Source organism: Gymnogyps californianus, chromosome 17 (genome assembly GCF_018139145.2).
Source record: "Gymnogyps californianus isolate 813 chromosome 17, ASM1813914v2, whole genome shotgun sequence".
Lineage (NCBI taxonomy): Eukaryota > Metazoa > Chordata > Aves > Accipitriformes > Cathartidae > Gymnogyps > Gymnogyps californianus.
In genome coordinates, this window is record NC_059487.1 from 2,547,634 (window position 1) to 2,562,497 (window position 14,864).

The window sequence follows — 14,864 nt, forward strand, 5'->3', positions numbered from 1 at the left end:
AAATGTAAATTATCAGGGACTCCTATCTCTCCTGATCATTTCAGGTTGGCACAATCCAGCTCAGAGCACAGGGAAGTCCCTCCAGGTTTCTCTCCCATGCTCTGAAACACTTTGTTTCTTCCTCTAATGCAAGGAAAGGAGGTGCAGTAGGAAAGGGAGGCAATGGGGAAGGTTACAATAGGAAAGCACAGGGCCAAGCGCTAACCAGCAAAATCAAATTCCTGCCTGCCCCCATTAAACAGCAGCGGGAGGAATGCCTAGCAGAGTAGGTCCCACAATCTGATTTTGCTCCTATACTGGCCAGTCACTCACAGCATCTTCATCTTCCAGCACTGAGGGCAGCAACTTCATCCTGTTTCCATTGCAAATTAATTCCGATAAGCTTTGAAGGTCTTGAAGTTCCCCAACCACAGGGACTTAAGGCGATACAAAAATTGGAACCCAGACAGTTCATGCCTGAGCAGGGCCCCAGCTACCCAAGCAGCCCTTCAGGGAGGTCACAAACCTTTTTTAAACATAGTGTTATTTTACAGCAGGCAATAGTGCAGCTTTTACAGGAGAGATGACAATGACCAAGTGTGTCAAGAAACACAGAGGTGAAAAGGGGAAATTAAGCTCCTTGCAAGCAACTAGAGAGCTTTTGCCTTTCAGCACTTGCTGAGAACTTCAGTTTCCCAATCTGTTGCCTCCATGACAAAGCTGTTTGGGAAACCCTCCTTAAGCAGTTACCCTTGCCAGTTAGAGGTCATAGTAACATGTAGGCTAATGCCTCCTAACTCAACTCATGAAAAGCGACAGCTTTTTGGAGTGATGCCCAAGGTAGCCTTCACCCAATGCCAGCACATTCCCTGACCTAGAAGTCAGGCATTTCAACAATGAACAGCAGGGACTGAATAAAGAAAGGCAGAAATACATGAACATGAGAATTAAATAATTAATATGTTAAGCAAACTGGCAGAGGGAGATGGTGGCATCTACCAAGAGGGAAACAAGGAGCAAGTGTCCCTGTGATTGCATTTAAAATTTAAATCAGCCTAGAACTGAGCTATCACATGTGACCACAGCACAAGCAGGGAGGAACAGCAGTAGAGGAGGGTAAGATACAATCACTTGTGCTATAATTATCAGAATCAAGGAACACTACATCATTCCCAAGGGCCACTGAGAGCCAGAAGAGACACCTCAAAGCATGTCTTCCCTGCCGAGGTGTTTGTCTGGGGTTGTCACATTACCAACGCATTTCTTATTTCTATCCAAAATGACTCAAAAATAAGTGTGGAGAGTCAGATAAACAAGCTTGGATAAAATGGAGAACAAACTGGATACTTTCCCAGAGCTCAGATGAGTTTCCATCTTCAACATTGCAGAAAGCTAGTCCATTTGTCATTCCCAGTTTCCTCCCACCTTTATGCCCCTGTCTCTGCAGCATGGATGAGACCAGAAGAGGGAGAGCAAATAAGACAAAAGTCAAACTATTCCTATCTGTGGCTAGTCTTTGTGAGAGTTTTGCCCTTCTTGCTTGGTGTAACACATCTCCACAGTTCCCTGAATCTTTTAGTGTTAAACAAGAGGTAAAACGCATGCAGAGGCTTCCACTCAGCCTCCTCTTCTCAAGCGGAACTTTAGGAGCTGCCATGAGAAGGTCATTTTAGCCTGTTGTAGGCTATGGGGACCGTAGCAGCAGAAGACCCACAGAAGCCTTACAGGTGCCGGGCTGTCCTGCACCAGCTCCAGCACAGGGAACCAGGGAGAACCCAGCCACATGCAGCTTTTAAGTTCCCAGCTGCAACCACAGAGGGGCCCGTGAGTTGTGCACCAGGCTCCCAAGGTAAGAGCAGCTAGTAGTGTTTGCAGGAAATAGATTTAATCAACAAGCAAGAATATGCCCCAGTGATCCATAAGCAGAAGCAGCATGATTTGCTAGGCTAAGCACTATATTAATATAGATCAGATGTGCTGCATTGACAAATCAATATCAAGTACAGGAATGTCCAGCTATTTAACTTGCCTGGTTAAAAGTGCTTTTTAAAAACAGGTTTCAGGCACTCCTAAGTAGCCAGGTGCAGCTTTACTATTGAGAAGACAACATATAGTATATTTCCCACCAAGCAGCAGGACTAGCTCCAATGCTGCTTGCAGTTAGTGCCCCACTTCCCACCCTACAAGTTCAGCTATAATTATATTAGGCAGACTAGATCGGCTTCTCTTTGAGCTCTTTTCCAGAGAGAAATTGCTCATGATCATGACCTCAGAGATCACGCAGTGGAGAGATGACCTCTGCAATTTGTCTCTCAGATCTCAACAATAGCTTGGCCTGGCAGCTTAGATTGCCTTGTTATTTTACCTTCAACGCAAACTAGTTGGTTCATGAAGAACACAGGTTGGACAGTTGTCCGATAGCCTGACATGCTGAGCTCAGTGAAGTTGGATCCAAATCTTTACTACATCACGGGGTTGTGTTGCATCAATAGAATAACTGATGCAAAAACCCAAGGACCACATGGTCCTGCCACAGTACAGCACAAAGACATTACACACAGTGATGTAGGATGAGGAGTGTTGTTGGAACGGTAGTCACTCCTGTTTGAGAGGAGGATGTTCCACCTCTCAGAGTCTGAATTTGCTCTCCCCAATTCCCTGTTTCTGACCCCCATGAAACAATTTCAACCATCTTTAAAAAAAAAAAAAGTCTAGAAGAAGCAGTACTCACATTGGGAGCAGATTCCACTTCTTTCCTTGAAGACAGAAGGATGAGAAGCAAGGAGCAGAGCTTTTCACTTAGAAGTTCAATAGGCATTTGGTCTACCAGCCTTAGCTACATCACTGTCTGGCAAGTCTGAAAGCGTTGTGCTGTTCAGCCTCTTTAGAAGGGAGTCGGACATGGCAGCTGAAGAGCTCTTAGCTGGGCTGAAACATCCAGCCAGGAGAGGTCGGTGCTGACAGTAAGTGTCTGTCACCTACACCCTAATGACTCTCCATCAATGAGTCCGCATCTCTCCCAGGCAGACATTTCCACAGCCCACTATCCCACCACAGACTGGGAAGTCTTCACCAGGTAGCAGCAGACAACTACAGGAGAAGAATTAGACCTAGGAGGACTAATGACAAGGGATGCCAGGATCCTGACAGCTCCCCGCAGCTTCTCCAAGCACAGGAAAGTGCCAGGAGGGCACATACATGCCTCCAGGCTTGGGAATGAGAAGGAATTACAACTTTGTACTTCCCAGGACAGTAGCATACTTTACCAGCTGTAATCCTTACTGTACCACTGACTGCTCACCAGTTTTTGCATTCCTGACTGTACTGTCCCAGCATCAAGGAATAGATTGGAGGAGTACATTTCACATCTGTTGAGCAATACTCACTCTTGCAGTCTTTCTCCCAGAGAAACTAGAGAAAGTAAGTGGTTTTGCATGCAGTAGTTTTATTTTAAGCAGTTATGACCCAGTACAAGCAGCTTCTAGGAAGACAATTCTTTACGCTGTATACTAGCTGAGGTTTAAGACCAACAGCAATCGTTGTGTTGAATATAGGCAGTGGCTGGATACATTGATGAAGGACATACATAGACAGCTTGTTAGGGAGGTGGGAGCATTGCAGAGCTTCAGCTCTGTTCTTCTGGCCCAGAGCTCAGCCAGCATTCCTGAAGGCAGCTACAAGCACTTAAGAGTGGCCCTGCTACTTCCACCACCTTCCTTAGAAGCTCCTAAGGATTTATTCACCAGTACCCGATAATCACCCAAGATGTGGCAGCTCCTCCCTCAGCTGGTGAGTGGGCTTATGTAAAGCTAAGACCAAGCTCTCACCAGAGTCATGCCAGGCAGGCCTGTGCTCATGGCCTTATCCTTTACTTGAGGGTGGTGGAGGCTTCACAACGCCCTGCTCCTGCTGTCTCTGCCGCCTCCTCCTGCGAGAGTTCATCCTCCTGTGAGGTTTCCTCCTCCTCCTCCCTGGGGGAGAAGGGTCCCACCAGCCAGGACAGAGGTGTGTTGTTCTTCAGGTAGTCCAGCAGCTCCTCCATGTACTCCTGGATCACAGCCAGCTTCCTCTGGCTCTGGGTCAAGACACTGCTGGACAAGTCCTGGAAGGATTTTGCTGCCGAGAAAGAAGCATGAAGCTCCTCTATGGTACTAAGAGATTGCTTCACCTTATCCTGAAGGCTTGAGGGAAGGCCTTGGATTGCAGACACTATTTTACAGCAGGTGATTTGCAGCTGCTGTGTGATACTGCATGCCATGAGCAGTGCCAGAGACTCCATCTCCTGGGAGGAGGCAGGAAGGACAAGATCAGAGGAGTGAGTTACTTTAAAAAAAAAAAAAATTAAAAATCAAGGGGATGCCCAGAGCCCTTTGCTTCCCTCCCCAGGGAGGTACCTCTGGCTTTGCAGAGCTTTCATCTCCACTCTCTTTGGAAGACTTCCTACTCCAGTCCAGCCACATCTGGTGTAGTTTCTCCTGCCCCTCCTGAAGCTTTTGATTAAATCCTTGCTTAAACACTTCAGTCTGTGGCAGGGGAAGATCAGAGTGTCAAGACAGACAGATCTGCTGGTGAATAGCACAGCTCTTTATCATAGCAATGAAGTTGAAACCAAGCCAACAATTTGGTTCTCTCTTTCCAGGAGACTGGGCTCTACCTACCAGTTCAATGATGCAGTGAAGCTGTGCAAGGGCCTCCTGCATGCCCTGCCAGGCCTGCTTCATTTTGTCTGTTGAGTGCAGGTAGGCAAACATGCGAAGCTCATCAGAGAGAGACCCCAACCGCACAAAGTACCTCCTCTTCTGCTGCTGCTGCTCCACAGACATTATGTCTGCACCCTCCTCTGATGCTGCCAGTTTGGCTGAGGAAAGAGACAGTATCTGTAAGCGGCTGACCAGAGATGCTTACCACACAGGGTAAACAATATCAGGCGATCTTCAACTAGGAGCCAGGTAGCCTCCAGCATGGCACTTCCCATTAGCCCCATTCCAGAGTAGTGGTTCCCATTACAAGTAGTCACATATACTGTTTCCTTACCTAGTTCCTCATTTCCAATAGGGAGAGAGTTGTCTTCTGTCCTCCCCAGCACAGCTTCTACTCTGCTTACAGCCGTCTGGCCCACTTTGGAGTCCATGACCATCCCTACACTGCCGGTCACTGCAGATCTGGCAGCCTCCATGCTGCTCTGAAGAGTCTCCTTAGTTACGTCTATCACCTCTGTCACTTTGCTGCTCACAGCACCCTTTGCATCAGCCACTCTGGATGATACCAGCTCTTTTGTGTCAGAGATAATCTGTGGAAGAGGAGACTTATGTCAGATAAGGGATTGGGTCATGTAGTACACTACAATTCTGAATTGCACCAAGAGGACAATTAGCACAGTGTCTGCTAAGTATTTACTCCTGTAGGAGCTTGCACTATGCACCTAGGGTAGTTTGTTCCTCATACAAGAGCCTACTTCACTCCCAAGGTTAGAAACCCTGCAAGACACAGGCCCCTCTGCCAGCCAGGGATGGCACAGCCTTTGATTCTTACCTGTTCCACTGGCTTTTGAAGAAGTGGGAGCTTTTCCCCTAGTTTATCCAAACCTTTGGAGGCATACTCACTTGCTGCAGCAACTGAAAAGAAAAAAAAAAAAGAAAGGAGTGTCAAAACTTGTTTTTCTGCAATTCCATCTCAAGTTCTGCCTTCCTAAGCATGTTGCTCTGCAGGGAGCCGAGATGAAAGTCTCCATTCAGATCACCAGGCCAGGGGTGTTGTAAGCTGAATTTGCAGAGCAGCTTGCCTTGGTCTCCTCACAGATCTGTTCACTTTGACAGTGGCCAGTTTCCGCTTGTACAGACATAGCCACCTACATGGGATCCCCTCCCGCAGCTTCTTGAGCTCTTGACTAAATAGATGCATAGCCCTCATCTCTGCCCAAGCCTCCACATCCCAAGAATCCAGGATCACATAGTAACTGACAGGAGGGGGATGCCCACTCTGGACTTAGAGTGAACTCAGGCCTGTCACATAGACTGTTTTGTCAGCCACTTTTCATTCGGAATAGCCCCTCTCTCTCCAGGAGTTTAGAGCTTCTTCTCAGATGCCCCAGTCATGTTCTTCAAGGGCCATGGCAAACAGAACTTTTAGATGTAAGTGTCCTCCAAGAAGAGGCTTTTTCCTGTAGCCACCATGAGCTTGTAAGAATCCGACTATAAACATCTGCCACTTAATACTTTGGACCTTGCAAGATCAGTTTTAGGGAAGTCTACATCAGAGTCAAGTCCTGGTCCTCCAGGGAGCAACCCTCCATCACACCACTCGGACTAGGACTCAGCTGTTTAGCCTTACTTGTAAGCCAGGAGTTGTCCTTTTAGTATGGTGATAGAGAGGTGCATTTCCACATCCTAGGACTCCTTCCAGAGCTGGAAGGAGCCACAGAGTCCCTCACAGGCAGGTGCAAACCTGCCCTTCCACAGGGGATTACCATGAGGCTCCAGTGTAGTCAGAACTGGCTGCACACAACTGGCTGCAGCTTCAGTCACACTCTTCACTCCTTTCTCTGCTGCATCATACACAGATCTGATGTAGGGGTGGCTCTCCTTAGCAGAGGCATAAGCTGTAGAAACCATGTCACAGGCAGAGCTGACCAAGGTCAGGTTAGCCACCTGATTTACTGCATCCTAGAAGAGGAAAAAAAAAAAAAAAAAGAGCCATGAAGCTTGCAAACATGACCCTGAGCTTCCTATGCAGTTTTGCCCCCAAACTTCCTGTTGAAGTCACCTACTCTGGGTGAGGAAGCAAGGTTTGCCCCGCTTGGACACTTGCTTTAAAAATCTACAACTCGGTAGTGAAACAAGCTGTGGAGCATTAACTCTTATGGTTGGTCCATTCTAGAAAGGTCTTCCTCTAGCACAATACTACCCAAGGGACAGCTGAGTTTGTGGGCAACCTCAATACTTCTGTACCTGTACCCAGCTCTAATTCATTTGGTATAGCTATTTAACAAGCTAATACCCCAGGAAAAGCTTCATCAGACAGGATCAAGTTGGTTTGAAGTTGCAAGAAGCATGCTGCTGGTCACGGGAGTAAAGCAAGTGCAGCAGGTTTCAGGGCTGCTGACACATGGGAGCCTTTCCATAAAAGCATTGCCTGCAGCAAGCCAGGATCTTGACTACAGACTTAGAGAAACATCTTTCCTAGCCAAGAACCAGGCTATTTTGCTTAGCCTAGGAGGTTACTGACAGGGTCTTTAGGCCTACTCTTTTGGCTGTGCTATCACCCGTATTTCCAGAGAAGCTGCAGGGCACAGCCTGAGCAGAGGAAACACTCCTCCCTTTGTGGAGGCTTAGCTAGCCACAGCAGGGCCACCTCCACGTACCTGCACCCAGGAGCTGCCACTCCTTACCTCTCACACGGAGCACCTACCTGCTGCTCTTCTTCCTTCACCCCCAGGGAGCTCTTGGCAGCTTCCTCTTTGTCAGGCATAGCAGAGGCCATTGCAGCTGAAACGCAAGTAGCACTATGGTTTTAGGAAGAGGAAAAGACAAAGCAGCCAGTGAGCATCCAGAGGGATTCCCCTTCCCAGGGGACACTTCCCTCTGGCCCATTAAAGGGAGAGGTTTCTTTACTACCCATTAAGGGAAGACCCCTAAAATGGGCCTCTTCCCACTACAGCAGAAAGGGATCTGTGCTACTTGCAAAGCTACCTAGTATTTAGGTTTCACATGTTTTATGATAATCAGAGGAATGAGGAGAACATAGTCTTTCCTCACCCAGGAGAGCTCTTGTCAGAGAGATCATAGTGCTTATATCAATATATTTAGAAGAGGCACTAGGTACCTCCTTCCTCCCCACCAAGGCTTCAAGGAAGCCTTGCATTAGAGAGATGGTAACAACGGAACTGAAAAAAACAAACAAACAAAAAAAAGCAGCTCAAGAAGCTGCCCTACTGCTATTAGCACACCCCAACCAGAACCAGCTTGTCACTCAAAACCAGCACAGGCTGTATCTAACCTTTCAGGCAAGACCGCAAGCAACCTTGTGTTAACTAAAACTAAATTACAGAATGGAACTGTAATTAAGCCAGGTAAGAAACATCTAAACATGAACCAGGAGTTCATAGAACAATTACAGCCCTAACACCTGAAAATTTCAGAACCTTACCTTTTTGCCCTGTTGGAGGTAAAGCAGACAACCAGCAAAAAAGAACCAGGCACCACACCATGCTCCATCATCCCCACTCTGCCTTTTTATACCAGCTGGGGAAGTGGGGTAAGGAGGGACCCTCAGTGACTGACAGCTCTGGGAAGCAGCACAAAGGAGCCAGTCTCTGTCCTGGCCAATTAGAGGTGGAATGGGGCAGTGATGGGCCCTGCTGTGGCTCATTAATTACTCTGTAATCAGGCAGGTACACCTTGCCCTCTGTAGAGGAGCTCCCTTCGGAGGCCAGTGCTCCTGCAAAATGAGAGGGGCATTGCTAGCATGGACCATGCACCCTCTATGATCTTGCCTCAGATCACACACCGTCTGGAAATGGCAATTAGTTTTGTTTCTCTTTTTGATGGGGAACAACAAGCAGAAAAGAAAAGCAAATATAGTAAAACAAATCCAGAGAAGGACTTTGCACCTAATGTGGGATTCCTGTTGCTTTTACCTGCTAGTGCTTAATGTTTAATGACAGAAGTAGCTGCTCAGCTGCTGCCTAATCTTAGAAGCACTGGAACTCAAGTTTCTCATCTTGAAGTCCCTGGAAAGCCCGGTCTCTCTACATCTTCCCCAATGGCCATAAGGGTAAACAGCCCATGCATAAGACTGATTATTAGCCAGGTTAGACCCCTTCTGCTTGGGTTCAGTGCGCGCTTTCAGGGCTGATCTGGCTCGTGCCATCCCCCTCAGACAATCCACTTTCCTTCAAACACAGTTGCACAACAGCCCGCTGATCTGTGCATGCATTTTGGGAATCGCAGCTTCCATTCGTTCCTGTGCTGGGGCTGAAATTTGGACACCAGGCAGCCTGGGGGAGGGCCAGCCATGGCTCTTCCTCCTTGGCAGAGCTTCGCCTCATTGCAGAAAGACCCTTCCAGTTTATCAGGTCTCAGACCATGCAGGGACCTGCCTCGTGGTAGTGGGCACCATGAGGGGGAAGAGGGAAGCCAATGGTCTGGGTCCTGCAAGGACTCTCCCTGTGTGCAATCTAGTGACTGTAAAATACAGAAGTCTTGGAAATGGCTCGTTTAATTTACAGAGGAGCGATTATACTGAACAAGCCATTCCAGGAGCAGAGGGTTTCCCACAGATCTGTGTCTTGGGGCTGCTTTTCTCTGGCTTCTCTGACGATTAATGAAGTCACACCATGTGCGTCTCTTCAGAGGAGGCATTGCCATGGACCCCTCTCCTCCTGGGCTACCTCTTTGCCTGGTTTTCTTGGGATCTTGAGGCCCTCGATGTTCTGTTAAACTTGAAATCAACTGAGCAGTTCATATATTATATGGGGGAAGGGAAAATCGATAGTCACACAAATGCATGCAGAACATGGCTCTTTGACACACCAGGTTAAAGAGAAATAAGGGCACAGTGATGGGGACACAGTGGCTGATCAAGGACAAATCACTGACTTTCATTTGACAGCGGTGGAAAGGACTGTTACAAGACAGCAACACTATCTCTCCAAAACACATGGACCAGTTGTCATGTCATCACAATTTGGTGAGATCTTGCAAAAAGGAAAAAGTGAAACTCACTGTACGCTCCCAGGGCAGCCAGCCTGAGAAGACAGCACTGTCCATACGGTCGATGATTCCGGCAGTTACGTGCAGTCCCGTTGGAAAGCTTTCAGTGGGAGTGGGATGTTTCAGGTATCCTCTTAGTACGCTGACCCCACTAAGGGTCACTGCTTTACTTCTATGCATGCATTGTCCAACCTTTCAGTCAGCCTGTTCTTGAGTGGGAATTCAACACTGAAGCTTTGCAGGATGAGGGTTGATGTGATTTTGCTTTGCTTGCAGGAGAACACGTAAAGCGTTGGTGTTACAGCCTGCATCTGAAGCCCCAGCTCCTTGAATACAGTGTCTGTCATTGCCGCCATTTAAAAAGAAAATCAGAAAGAAAGCAGGAAAAGCTTCACCAGGGAGGAAAACAGACTTTAGCCAGTCCTTTAGAAACACAAAACAGCTACACTGATAAATCCAAACAACTCGAATGTAACAGAGATAAAAGCAAATCCTTCCTAATGAGATGATTGAAAATGAAACTGAAATTTCTGTATCTTTTCTCCTTTGGCTATAAAGCCTGAAAGGGAACCCAGGCAGTCCTTAGCTTGTCCTGAGGCCACCCACACTCCTAACGCACAGCGCAGTGGCAGAGAGGGGGCAGGGGGTGCAGGGGTTGTATACGGGTGCGGGATGTCTTAACCACAGGGGCACAGGGGGCAGCTCCGGGCAGAGCGGGGGCGAGCGATGGCCCCCACCTCGCTGTTTGCCTGGCAGGTGAAGACCCCCCTGGCCTGCAGAAGGCTTGGAATTCAGCTCTCCTATAACCTGCATTAATTCTTTAGCGTCAGCATATGTATAGTATCACTGCTTGTATTTTTGCATGAGAGTAGCATGGCTTCTGGGTTTTGAGAGGAATAAATATGTGCTGAACATCTGCCGAACAAAACCTTAAAGATACTTAGAAAAAAATATTTGACTGGATGATCCCAAACAGACACTGATTTGGTTGCTTCCGTTTTGTCAGCAATAGCTATGGGCATGTGTAAAAGCAGTTTCATGTTCCTAGATAACATTATTGATGAGCAAAAAGATTTTGGGTTATTTAAGGGGCACTTCATTTCTAAGTTTGTCTAAGGTGCCAGAGTCCTTCGCAGACCAGGTTCTGTGTGTCTCTGTACCAGTTATCTACAGATCTCATTATGTCCCTGGATTCTGAACATTACGAGTAATTCAGTTGCTCTGACGATGGACACTAAGTACCAAAGATCCTAATTTTTACACTAAATATAAGGCATTAGCTGTGGTTTCTCAGGCACATTTAATGGTAAACTCAGTGTCAGAAAAAGGAAAAAAACACTTTTGAATGGCCCTGGCGGCACAAAGATCACAGCGTCATGCAGTTTTCTGGATGATGATCTTGGGTGATTGTGAGGCTGCAAAATAAGCCTGTTGTAATGGCCGTGAAACAGCTGGCAAGCGTGATGCTGGAGGTTAATCCAGTAAATCTGGAGGTTCTGACATATCTCTCATCAGAGCTCGCTATCACCATAATAGAGAACATGAAAGCCATCAGTGTCTAAATCCCTCTGTACGCTCACTTGTGTCTTTTCTGCAAAAGAGGAAAAAAATCCTCCAAGTACGAACTGTCCTCCAGACGAGCCCTGAAGCAGTGGTAAACATGTCAGAAGATCCATTGTCCCAGTACGCCTTGAGGAAAGAGCAGTGTTTGTGCCGTTTGCCTTGAGGTCTCTCTTTCACTTTCTGTTTTGGACTGTGACAGCAGCATCCCTGAAATACGTATTCCTCCTGCACAAGGAGCCATGCAGTGGATCCCACCGCTCGCCTCTCATTGCTCCTCACATCCTCAGCTATGAATGCCACATGTGCAGCAGAGGCAGTATATCAGGGGTAGAGCCCAGGCCGGGTCTTATGGTGTTGAGTAGAGGAGTTAGGGTGAGTAGGTCCTCCACTGGATAGAGCTCCTGGTAAGGCTTTGGGTGATCAGACTCATAATGGTTTGGCACCTCGTAGGGGGACAGAAAGGCCCTTGGTGTCTTGAGCTGTTCATGCAGTCTGCTCTGCCTGAAGTGAGTCTCCTGAGGATGTTTACATGAGAAATTGAATTCTGAACCTGTGGAAATGGGAGCTACCACTGCTTCCAACCATGTTGCAGAAAATGAGCTTCATCTGGCTCATCAGCACAGCACAAGCCTTCAGAGGACCCCAGACTCTCTCAGGAGGAGGGCTGCTCCTGCTGTCCCACACCCATCAGGCGCACCAAGGCAGTGAAGGATCGATCCCGAAACCCTGCAGGTTTCACAGAAAATAAAGAGATGTTAATGTTTCTGTTCCTGTGCTGAGCTTGAGCTGCTGTGCAATAGAAAGTCAAGCAGTTAGATCTCCCTCTTAGCTCCCTTTAGCTGCCATCAGAGGAAAGAAGTACCCGCTACAAAGAGACGGATGCATTGGCCTGACAGCACCTGAACTCCTGCGGAAAACCTTTCAAAAACATACTGACTTCCAAGGAATTGCTCCTATCCTCTCTTGCACCCTCTCTTTACCACTTGTTTTTCACAGCTCTTTTTGAAAGCAGAATGTTTTGCTAAGCCCCCTTGGCAGAAAAAAGCTCGCACAGAAGTAGAAAAGAGCAAGCAATTTCATGTTATGGGTCTGCTGCTGTTAGTCACCAAAAGGCATGTCCTAGTGCTTTGTGTCATGGGGGGAACAGAGACTCTCTACCTGGAAATTGCTGTTCGGATCCTTTGTAGTATTGACTGAGCCTTTCTGTCCCAGGAAGATGTAATGAGTGCGATAGCTGTCAGCCTGCTGCGGAGCTTAGCATAATTGCTGTACGGCCGGGTTTCAACAGCCAGGTAGTTACGGTGATAACTACCCCCGTTGCCTTGGCCGAAGCTGCATAGCGCCTGTGTTTGTAAGGAAGATGAAGATGAACAGTCAAAAACAAAGGGAAACACTGGGAAAATCAAAGGGGGGGAGTTTCTGATGCCTGGGATTGCCCATGCCAAACTTACTGTGGTTTCACAGGTAACATTTTTTCCCCTCTTTTAGCAGGGGTGAAGGAAAGGGGAAGTAAAGGGGGACTGGAAGAGGCAGCCAGAATGGGCATTGGCTGTACCTTTTTCTCGCAGTCCACACAATTAATGCAGAGACTAGGAAAGCTGATGGTGGTGAACTGAAGCAGAGAATCCTTTGCTGCCTGATCACTGACGGTCAATGGGAAAACCTGCGCCAATCCCTCGGGCTGGAGTCGGTGCTACAGAGACTGCATCCAGCTCAGGGGCAGGCTGCTAAAATAGTCAGCAGACTTGAGGATGGTTCCCCTGAAGGTAGACTGACTCTGAAGGACTGGAAAACACCAAGCATGCTGCTCTCAGGAGGAGACAGGCATTTTTTTAATGACAGCATGGGTGGTGTTGGCCAAATGCAGTAATTGGTTGAGCAATATTTGGTCTTCAGAACTGAGCATCATCCATCAATAGGTACTATGAACTGTCCTATGGTAGGAGAGGTCAACACGGCAACATGAATACGACAGAGATCCAAAAAATAGAGACCTTCCCATCTGCTTTACCTTGGACCTGTTGAGTGTGTTGCAAGTGCTGGTAAATCCCTATAACTGCAACTTCAAAGACAACAGTGGGAGGACAGAGAGCTGAGCCTTGCTTGGGCAGGCTGCCTGGCCATTTCAGCTTTTCCAAGGTATGAAAGATGGTGGGGTTTTTTCTTTTCCTTGTGAAACTCATCTTAACCACACTGGTGAAGGAAGAAAAATACACTGCATTACAACAGCTAAGCTAGAAATGAGCATCTTTCTAATGCTCCTGGATCAGTCTGGCCCTGTTCTTCACACCTGGCCAAACTCTGCACAGGTGGGCCTGTTCCTGGCAATGGTTCTGCTCATGAATTAGAGGGCGCAGTGGATAAGGAGGCCTCTGTGAAGCACTGCATAAGAGCCCCTTCCTGCACAAGGTAAGCAAAATATGTCTGTCCTCAGGTGTACTGCCAGGGTTATTCTGGCTATGGGCTCTGAAAGTGTGGCAGAGCCTCTTGTTGGGAAGAGAAGTGAGTTGGGAGTGATCTGAGAGCTGTACTGAACTCAGCTGGGAAAGCCAGCACCTCTGAGAAGGAGATGGTGTGGTGCTCCGGTGAGCTGAGTGTCCCTGCACAGGCAGGGATGGCAGGTCAGGTTTGTCTGTGGGTTGGCAGCCAAGTTCTCAGCACTGCAGGTGGGTGCTCATCGGTGCCTCTCTGCAGCTAAAACCTTCTTGGGGGATGCGTGTTTGTGTGTGTGTGTGTGGCTGGGGGGGTCTTTCTTCCTATTCACTTCTGAGACCACCTATTGTGAAGGAAAGATACTACCTGAGGTGGGGACAGGGAGAATACAGGTGCTGCTGTGCTGTGAAGGGCACAAGTTGAGTGTAAGTCCTGTACAGAAGTTACAGGAGGTAACTGATCCAACAGGTCCTGACAGTCTGCTCCAGTTGGTGCTAGAGAAATCAGTGAATCAGCCAGCTCAGTTAACCTAAGAGGGTCACAGCTAACAGTTTATTCCGTCTTTGTATTACATGGCAAGCATTTGCACCGGTTGCAAATGAATTGCTGTTTCTGTGCTCATTATTGCACTGATGTTTGAAGACCACAGAGCTATTGTGGAAGAGCAGGGCTCCAACCAAGGCAGAGGAGAGCCTGCGGATGCTGTATCCATGACAACAGCTCCTTCCACTTTCAATCATTCGACACCAATTAGAGGTAGTCTTCCCAGTGCTAATGATGGGAATAGGGAGGCCGGAGCACTGGGCTGGACTTGGGGACTGTGGGACTCTGTCCTCAGTTCTGCCAGCTGCCTGCGGGGTGACTTTCTCTGAGACTGTTGGGCTCTGTGTCTCAGCTTCTCCATCTTTAAAATGGTGATCATGATTTTGACCTTTTTCCACAACAAGCTTTGTGATCTGCTGATGAAAAGTACCAGAAGAGAGCTAGGGGTTACTGATAATAAACTCCACACTTACCATTAGAAAGGCAGTTCCTGCTCAAGTCAAGCCACAGTCCCCTTAACCAGAGAAACAGAGTTTCTCTGCGCAGATCTGGGCAGCACCCGTTTCCAAGTCCTTGGATTTGCTTCCCTCCAGGAGGAGGAGGCGAGTTCAGTCTCTGATGTGGCAATGAGCTTAC

General features: G+C 47.8%; 1 protein-coding gene across 2 annotated transcripts; it reads right to left on the reverse strand.

The window, feature by feature from the left end:
• Positions 1–3,410: 3,410 nt before the first annotated feature.
• LOC127023138 (perilipin-3-like) lies at positions 3,411–8,159 on the reverse strand. 2 transcript variants are annotated; one of them, XM_050907082.1, is made up of 8 exons: positions 8,125–8,159; positions 7,387–7,463; positions 6,446–6,641; positions 5,512–5,594; positions 5,014–5,269; positions 4,638–4,837; positions 4,374–4,502; positions 3,411–4,261 (listed from the first exon to the last, which is right to left on the reverse strand). In XM_050907082.1, exons 2-8 carry the CDS (start codon positions 7,456–7,458, stop codon positions 3,848–3,850), a joined length of 1,350 nt encoding a protein of 449 aa, XP_050763039.1. In that variant the 5' UTR covers positions 7,459–7,463; positions 8,125–8,159; the 3' UTR covers positions 3,411–3,847. The 2 variants fall into 2 exon arrangements, with proteins under 2 accessions (XP_050763039.1, XP_050763038.1); XM_050907081.1 differs by having other exon boundaries at positions 7,387–7,480; positions 8,125–8,152.
• Positions 8,160–14,864: the final 6,705 nt, after the last annotated feature.